Source organism: Neodiprion virginianus, chromosome 6, assembly GCF_021901495.1.
Source record: "Neodiprion virginianus isolate iyNeoVirg1 chromosome 6, iyNeoVirg1.1, whole genome shotgun sequence".
NCBI lineage: Eukaryota > Metazoa > Arthropoda > Insecta > Hymenoptera > Diprionidae > Neodiprion > Neodiprion virginianus.
This window is the reverse complement of record NC_060882.1, coordinates 7,124,791-7,133,016: the sequence shown is the minus strand read 5'-3', so window position 1 is coordinate 7,133,016 and position 8,226 is coordinate 7,124,791. Positions and strand designations below refer to the sequence as shown.

The 8,226-nt window shown below is 46.9% G+C and overlaps 1 protein-coding gene across 1 annotated transcript; it reads right to left on the bottom strand.

Annotated features, from left to right (window-relative positions):
* Window positions 1-1,322: 1,322 nt before the first annotated feature.
* LOC124307497 (major royal jelly protein 1-like) lies at window positions 1,323-3,923 on the bottom strand. Its single transcript, XM_046769197.1, has 5 exons — window positions 3,564-3,923; window positions 2,774-2,940; window positions 2,486-2,701; window positions 1,844-2,272; window positions 1,323-1,767 (listed from the first exon to the last, which is right to left on the bottom strand). The coding sequence occupies exons 1-5, from the start codon at window positions 3,748-3,750 to the stop codon at window positions 1,564-1,566; spliced, it is 1,203 nt and encodes a 400-aa protein (XP_046625153.1). The 5' UTR covers window positions 3,751-3,923; the 3' UTR covers window positions 1,323-1,563.
* Window positions 3,924-8,226: the final 4,303 nt, after the last annotated feature.

The window sequence follows — 8,226 nt, the reverse complement described above, 5'->3', positions numbered from 1 at the left end:
CTGCGAGTTACGAGTACCGTGGCTTCTGCACGCGTACAATGGACTTTCTTGCTCCCAACAAGATCCGGAGTCCACGAACCGGACGGTGTATTTTCATTTCAGTTACTGTTTTTTCGAATTGCAGGTATTACAGGCGGATATAAAATGGAGGCGTAGCTGAACCCTGGGAAATCCAGAGGATAGGGTCAGAAACTCGAAGACCGAGGAGGTAGGCAGTAATAAATGGGTGCATAAATTTGTATGCAAATTAGAAAATGCCTTCCAAGTTCGCTTTCTTGAATACATTATACATATGTATGTATATACGCTGCTTGTTTGCGGTATATTTCGACCAAAAGCGAGCAGAGCCTGAAATAACATCGTTGCGTATTAAATTCATGATATTCCTTATATATGTCATGTATGTACATGTATATTATGTAGGTAGTACGTTATACATACGCGAAAAGGGAAGAAGAATAATGCGTTGCTAATTTTCGGACAATACCCGGTTATATGTACGCGTATAAATAAATATTATGCCCGCGCCAACGGCGTAACTTCGGGTAGGAGTAAATAACGTTTCGCCGTAACCATTTTCCACTGTTGTAAAATTTATTCAACCTTGTCTGTAACAACAACTCTGTTAATTCGCGCTAGCCGCACCGCGGTGAGAGTTTTGCAGAAATTAATTTTACCCCCTCGTCGTCGCTTCTGCAGCAGTAAAAAACAACCCGATTTGTTCCCGTGAGTTGTTGTTCTTTTAATTACTCGCGAGCGTAATTGTCTCAATTGTGGAATCATTTGTTTACGTGTTTCGTGCTATCCTTCGTACGCCGATGCCTTACTCTCCTTTTATTTATTCTTGCAATGCCTCTGGAATAGATGGTATATACCGTACAATAGGTATCGTGTACAGGGGTGGAAAAAGCCGAGGCGGCGACGAGTAGCCAGAGGAGTTCTCCCTCCGAGGAGAACCTGAAGTTTGCCTGTTTGTCGGAGGGCCGAGGGGGAGTCAAGTCAGGCAAGAAGAATGTTGGCATCTGCTCCTGTTTCCAGCTTTCTCATCCGCCTTATCGCTCCGCCATTATTTTGCTCCTTTTGTTTTAAAACTATGAACTTTCCTCTCGCCCGTCTCCTTCCGGCCAACCCGGCCCCAATCCTATCCACCCACTCACCCCGACTCAACTCCACCTCAGACCCAGCCGAACGATAGAACTGTATTCTCAAACTGTCTTGCGGAAAGATATTGATTTCTTACTTTTATTATAGATAGAGGAGGCGCGCAGCTTTCCTCGAACAGAGTGATCTATTCTTTCCACTCGCCTGCGAAGAGCTTCGGATAAAATTCTACGATCTTTTATTCTTTTCGAATACACAAACGACGGGACATTTCTATGGGAATTACTAAATTTCGATTTATTCATTTTACTCTGTACGTTTTGAAATTATTTATATTAAACAGTAGTCGGATTTCACTTCATTCGCGATCATACATTTTTTGCTCGTGCAACGAATCGTTCGTTGTATATTACTTTTACCGGTGTTATTTGTTTGTTTCTTTTTTCTTCATCAATTTCGGCTTCACCTACAGCCAGTGGCGCAAGCGTTGTTATTCACCCACTTCCGTATGTCGGGTTCGAAGAGGATTCTATAGTTTATTTCCGAGAAATTCTGTGTACCGGTAGCAATTTTTTGGTACCGTATCGTGAACGCCCACATTTCCCTACCTCTGATTTTCATCCCGCTGGTGAACTGCAGCGTCGTATCGTTCTGGGCAACGGTCACCTGGATAACGGAAATTTGGGTTAGGTCACCGTAAGCTTGGCCCAACGATTTTTTATACTCAAAGAATCTAACTTACCACATTTTTCTCGTTAAACGGCCTGCGACTGTTCCAGCAAATAATCGACAGCGGAGTTATGAGTGCCGTGAAGAGAATTCCGTCGGGAGAAAATGCCTGGATGGAAGCTTGACGGGAGTAGGTGTAATTGAATTTTTCGTACTTCACTCTTGAAGATGAAGTATATAATTTGCTATTCAATTGTCTCGTAGAAACGTAATACTGGCTGAGAGATGCCAGAGGCCTGTAAAACAACCGCGACGATTCGGCGAACCGTTTCTTCGGCTGTATTGCTAAAGAAAACAGCCCATCCGGTTGGTAGAATTCCTCCCCCAAGATTGTGAAATTTGTGTATTTTGGGTCCGGTGAAAAACTCGTATCGTTTAAACGCGCGAACCTTTCGCCATCCGATTCAACCAGTCCAAAACCTTCGACGTCCGCCATGAAAATCTGCCGTTGGACGTTAATTTCAAAAGAAAAAAAAACTTTCAGACTAGTTATTTACTAATTACATTCTCCAAATGATTCAAGGTGATGTCACCATTCCATTATATTCATCTTTTCCTTTATTCATCACCTTTCACCCTTCTACGGAAAATGTTTCAACGCTTGTCAGTTGATTTGAAAAATACGGATAACGATCAGCACCCGATTTTTACGTACCCGAGTCCTTTCGCATTGTGCTCCTTGTGTTTCGACCGCGATGGTGATAATTTGGCTGGATCCGTCTACTGGATTCCGCGCGTACTGTAACGGCACAGCGATCCTCTTGACGAGAGAATTGTCAGCCAAATCAAAGACCAGGATTTGGGGCTCGCAGATCAGGTCCTCGCCGTATTTCCCGCTGTCCATTACCCACAATCTGTTGCATTCATCGATCTACAATTCGAGGACACCGTGAACTCCCGAGTCCGCATACGATCCTCGATGCACGCGAAATTCAATTCTTACCGTGACTCGCCAAACGCTTGCGATAGTCGTGCAGTTTCCTTTCTGGTGCCAAGACCAATCGGGATAAGGTCTCAGCAGGGGTCCACCATCGCCTTTTAGATCGGAAACCACCGATAGGCTCGCTGGGACGCCATCGTGTCTTGGGGTCGTGACGAAGACGAGTCCATCTGCGATCAAGTGTAGGATAAAACTTTCACTGAAGTAAACACTTTGATTACCGATCGACTTTTCCCCGTTAAAAAATGAAGAAAAAAAAAAAAGAAAGCAAAAACCCAACGACTACTCGTTGTTCATCTATGGTTATAAAAATTGTAATAAAAACATTATCGCTCGCGTCGCCGAATTCATGCTGAATCGCCGGACCAAACCGGAAACTATTTAACAACTTCATAACACCGCGGTCGCGTCTTGCCGCAGATATTCTTTCGGTTTTGGACCGATATTGTTTTATTGCGGTTTTACCAACTACGTAGTAGCGTCCCGTTTCCCGTCCCGCCCTGGGATAACAAATAGAGGCTGATCCCGTTGGTTCAATTTATGCTTTTACGTTCCCATAAATAGAGGGAGGGTGAGGGGTCAGATGGCCGTTACCTAGATGTTTTACGTTTATCGCTTTTGATGCGGTAAATTTTCCCGCTGGATAAATCGGCTTAATACATCTTCGACGTATTTTATGAATCCCATTTTCCATTTCATTTTTGAAACAGTTCAACGCTCGACAAATCTCATCGCAATCGATGTTCGTACTTGGCGTTTTTGCGTTAAATTTTATATCATCGCTTACACTCACCTGGACTGCGATCAACGTCTATGGGAAATATTTTGGTGTAATCATAATGTCCGGAATCGACCGCGTTCTGCTTCTGCTCGCTATTCTCCCACACGTAGTCGATGTATTTCCACTCGAATCGAACACGCAACTCGCCAGTGATTCCCGAAAATAATAGCGAGACAACGAGGATTAAGGGGCTTACCATATCTGTGTCTGTGTTAAAAAGGAGAAACAGAATTTCCAGTAAAATAGACTCGAGCGAGTGCTAGACGAATCTTTTGTCGCCGTTCCGAATCTGAAGAGCGGTTAAAATTCGCGTGACAAGTCTTAAAGTCACAGGGTAACCTTTTCAAATGCGCGTTCTTAGAGATCAAGCTCCTTCTGTGAGTGCAGTAGTCGTATTTTAGATACGCAGTATTTAATCGACATCTAGGTCACCTTATGTCTGCTCGGATAACTTTAGCCAACTGTCACAATTCGGTTAAATCAATATGCTCACGAACGTACCTACAATTCGAAGGTTACACATTTATCACTCTATGGCGACGGAAGATTACTGCACGTACATTATACTTGTATCAAACAGATGCGGACGAGGCCAACTTTGTGAGCCACAATTATAAACTGAGTTTGAATACACGACATGAGGAAAGATACCCAAAAACAGGTTCTCTTTCGCGCAGTGTCTCTACAACACTAAATTTACATATAACTTACGGTATTTTCTTGGCCCGTATTGTCGAATCAACTACGAGTATATGTATACTGAAATCAAAGACGACGAATGAGAGGAATGCGTCTTCATCTTAGTAGAGCACTCGATGTCGCATCTGTCATCAAAGAACGTAATTTGAAGGAGGATATTTGAAAACGCGCTGATGGATAATTAGGATTTTACTTACCCTTCAGTTATCGCGAGTAAAACAAAAATACTTTGCTTGGTAAAAATTTGCCGGATCGCATTTGCCTTGGGGTCGCGAGGTTCGTTAGGGTATACACTAATTACAACGTCATTAGCTCGGCTCGCGAGCATTTGGCTTGAGCGTTGGTTCAACTCAGCAAAGTTCCGGCCTTGGATGGGATAATATTTATCAAACGGAAACAATCCAGGAGTTCCTTTCCTCCGTTACGGTAGTGCAAATATAACCGCAGGACTCAAAAGCAGCGGATCGAGCTGTTCCCCGAACCGTTTCCGGAATTCAAGTCGCGTGCCGGTCGGTGCACGAGATGATTTTCGGGAAAAATACCCTCGTCCGCTAACTCAAATCTTGCACTTTTACCCTGTTTAACGAAAACACACGACGTGTCCCTGTGTGCAGATAGAACGGTGTCGCGTCACGTCTACAAGGCATGCATCCATCGCCCTGCCGACGCTGGTGCTCGGTGGCGTGACGCCTAATACCGGTTTCACGGCTTGATAGGTTCGGCGTGTAATTTTGCACCGGCTCCTCCAAGTTGGATAAGCACCAGGTTTTCTAGTTAACTGGACCACAAAATTCGGGAAGCCTATATATAAAGCCTCTTCGACGGAGAAGGAGATCAGTCGAGCCACAGAGCTCCGTCGCGTAACAACACCGTCCTTTTCACCCTCTCGGTGCGTTCCGTTAAACAGTCGCTACTTGGTCTCGAGTTGGTGCTTACCCGAGACAGTGAACAAGTGCTTGTGCGAGTAGCGATTCTTCGCGAGGATGTAAAACGGCCCTGGAACCGCGTCAAGGTCCGTCCGAGGTCATAAAAGTCGCGCGTAAAATCGGATACGGATCTTCGCGACACCTGTGAAATTTTGCAGTGTCGTTGGTTCTTTTCCGTCACTCTGAAATTTCGCGACCCGATGGCCAAGTTCTTTTTTCAGAACCTGAAGCATCCGACGGCTGCAGACGCCGCACGGCGGACGTGCCTTCGTTTCGCGAAGAGTGCACGGGCGTGTGGGATGCCTGTCGGATTCCGTGTAACCGGGAGGTGGAGGAGCTCCGGAACAGTCGTCGTCCTTGGCTGTTCGAGGACGTAGCGGGAGGGATGGTACCGAAGGATGTTCCTCGAGTGCCATCAACTTAACTCGGTACCTACCTCGGCCGGCGTATAATAAGCTTTGTAGAGCGTATACACGCTCCTGGTGAGGCCCTCTTGCCGGCCTCAAGTGGCCCCCGTGAAGCTTCCCCGATTTCCACTCGTCGGGAGCACCGTCTCACCCTCCACCTCGGGGCTCAAAGATTCGAGGATCGGGTATACCCGTGCGCTGTCTAATTATCTGTGAAAGAATCTCGCCGAACTATGATCAGCGTCTCCTCTCCTCTTCTGTTTCAGCAACGCGGACCAATTTATACCGGAAAACGGCGAGGTTTGCGTAATAAAAGAGGAGATCACCGAGGCTGGCTTGAGATATTATATCTTAGCGCGTAGTCTATGGAAATCCGGAGCCAGTTGGTTGATTTCCCGTTTTCATATTCAATATGATCTCCGCCTCGGCGGTATTGTATTCATTCAAAACGAGTCAACCGCACGCAAGACGAGCCGCGGATCGTTGGATCGGAGGTGAAGCCTCGAAGTCTGGAGGTTCCCGGCTCGGCTATGCGGTGGTTGTGTGTGTGTGTGGGAGCTCGGCTCGCCTCCTACTTCGACTAATGAAAGGCAAAGGTCCCCGAATTGCCCTGGATGCTCTCCGCCTCCGCCTCCACCCCCCAAGGACGGGGGCGAGTCAAGTCGATTTCGCATCCTTTGCCGCGCGAGCGGCGTACCTGCACGCACACGACTATACATTTTGAGAATTTCCAGGTATTTATAATAATACGAGGAGATCAAGGGTTGCCGGGAAGGCGGCTCGGCTCTCGCCGCGCGCATCAACGAACCGTGCACAAGGCACTTCCGAGAAATCTTTGAGGACCACGGCTTTGATTTTGAATGAAAGTTGTATCAACCGTACGATCCCACGGCTTACGTGCACGCCGTTCCTACCGCCGGTATAAACTTGAGAATTCTCTCTTCGACCTTCTCCCGGTCGTCGGAGGGAAGGAGGAAACTTTGAGCTTTTTACCGCCCCGTTCGCATTCTCTTACCTCCGTCCCGGTGGCACTGGCTGCATGCACTCCGCGCGCAAGGAACGCGGACAAGTGGCTTTGTTGCGTTTCGCTTCGCTGACCGCAAGTTGGACTTTGTTCCAACATTTCATAACCGTTTAAAGACGCGCGCGGGTGACTCAAAACTTATGCTAGATATGCGAATGCACCGGAAGTCTGTACAGCTACGAGATAAAATTCATAGTTCATATCGTATCTTTAATAAAGGTTGTTACACCTGGTCAGCTCATAGACGAACGAATACATTAATATGTACTCGAATTTCATTAGGCGATGTGTCCATTCCATCTCTCTTGATGGAACTTCGAGGTTTATACATGCGGATTCGTTATAAAGGTACAGGTTTATAGTATACGCTAATGTATTGGACCGGCTCTCCTAGCCTTTTGCGCCATTCATCAGGGATTTTCGGTTGAAGAGTAAAGCTTGGCCAGCGTTCAAGGCTTCGCTGCGGTCTGAGAGCTGCAGACCGGACCCTCTAATTCTGCATTACGACGATCGTCCATGGGAAATCGCGGTTCAGAGGTAAGGTGAAGAGCCACGAGCTTTTGATAGCGGTGACGCAGGCACACGAATCGTTCTTCGGAGTCACTGCATCTACGGGAAGTTGAACGGTAATAAAAAATGACGTTATCAGTACGGAGTAACGCAGTTAAAGTTTCTACCGGGAAAACTCGAGGAACTTATTCTTATCATAGGAGACGTTTCATACATCGCGTAGAGTAGAAATGTTTCGTGTAACTTGGTTCCGTGCACTCGGTATCATCCCGCCGCGTTACATACCTACAGGCTACACGCACACACCGCCATATACCTACGCGTTGCGTATATGTATAGTCGATGCCCTGTTTAGGGGGTGGTGGGGAGGGCGAGGAATATGGGGAGCAGAAAAGGGCGCGAGGGAGGCTGCGGCGTGGAGGTAGCGTGGGGCGGAGCATTGCCGATTGGAGGGTTGCACGGGAAACACGAGGGGTGAATTTCGGAGGGTGGGGCGACGCGGGGCACCGCGACGCACCGTTTCGTGCGCGTCGAAGGGGCCGTGCTGCCCCCCTCCCCCCCCCCCCCCCCCCCCCTAGCCGCCAACCACCGCCGAACCCCCGCCGGACGCACGCCGTTGTACCGATTTATTTAGCCCTTTGCCATATCCATGCCTGCCATCGGGTCGCTGCTGCAGGCACCTTTCAGGTGTTCTGCGCAATACGTTTCACGCTTTCAACTCCTGATCTCTTCTTATCTCTGCGCACAGTTCGCACTTTCGCTGCAACCTCTGCGCTATGCGTTTGTGAATCGATGTTATATTCTTCGAGAAAAAAATCGACGGTACTGCGAACATTTCGATACTGAAGAAAGAAACAATAATGATAAGCTATAGCATATCTGGTTTTTATCTATAATTCATCGAGGCTTATGCCAGAAATCGTTTAAATAGATTGATAATTTTTTCTAGATTTTATGCGTGTTTGTTCGTCTGACAGACACGGATACCATTTCAATTCTATACTCTGAGAGAAGACGTTGGTATACCTACTTCTACACTAGATTTGCGTTAGCCAATCGAGATGTAATCTGGACTCCACAAAATTGAACCGTCCTTTATTATCCTCATT

What these genes read in the sequence shown, in the direction of transcription:
- LOC124307497 (XM_046769197.1), bottom strand. Translation starts at nt 3,750, where the DNA reads ATGGTAAGCCCCTTAATCCTCGTTGTCTCGCTATTATTTTCGGGAATC. An exon ending in AGACGTTGATCGCAGTCCAG is followed by an intron (nt 2,941 to 3,563) that starts GTGAGTGTAAGC and finishes ACTTGATCGCAG; the next exon opens with ATGGACTCGTCTTCGTCACG. An exon ending in CACAATGCGAAAGGACTCGG is followed by an intron (nt 2,273 to 2,485) that starts GTACGTAAAAAT and finishes GTCCAACGGCAG; the next exon opens with ATTTTCATGGCGGACGTCGA.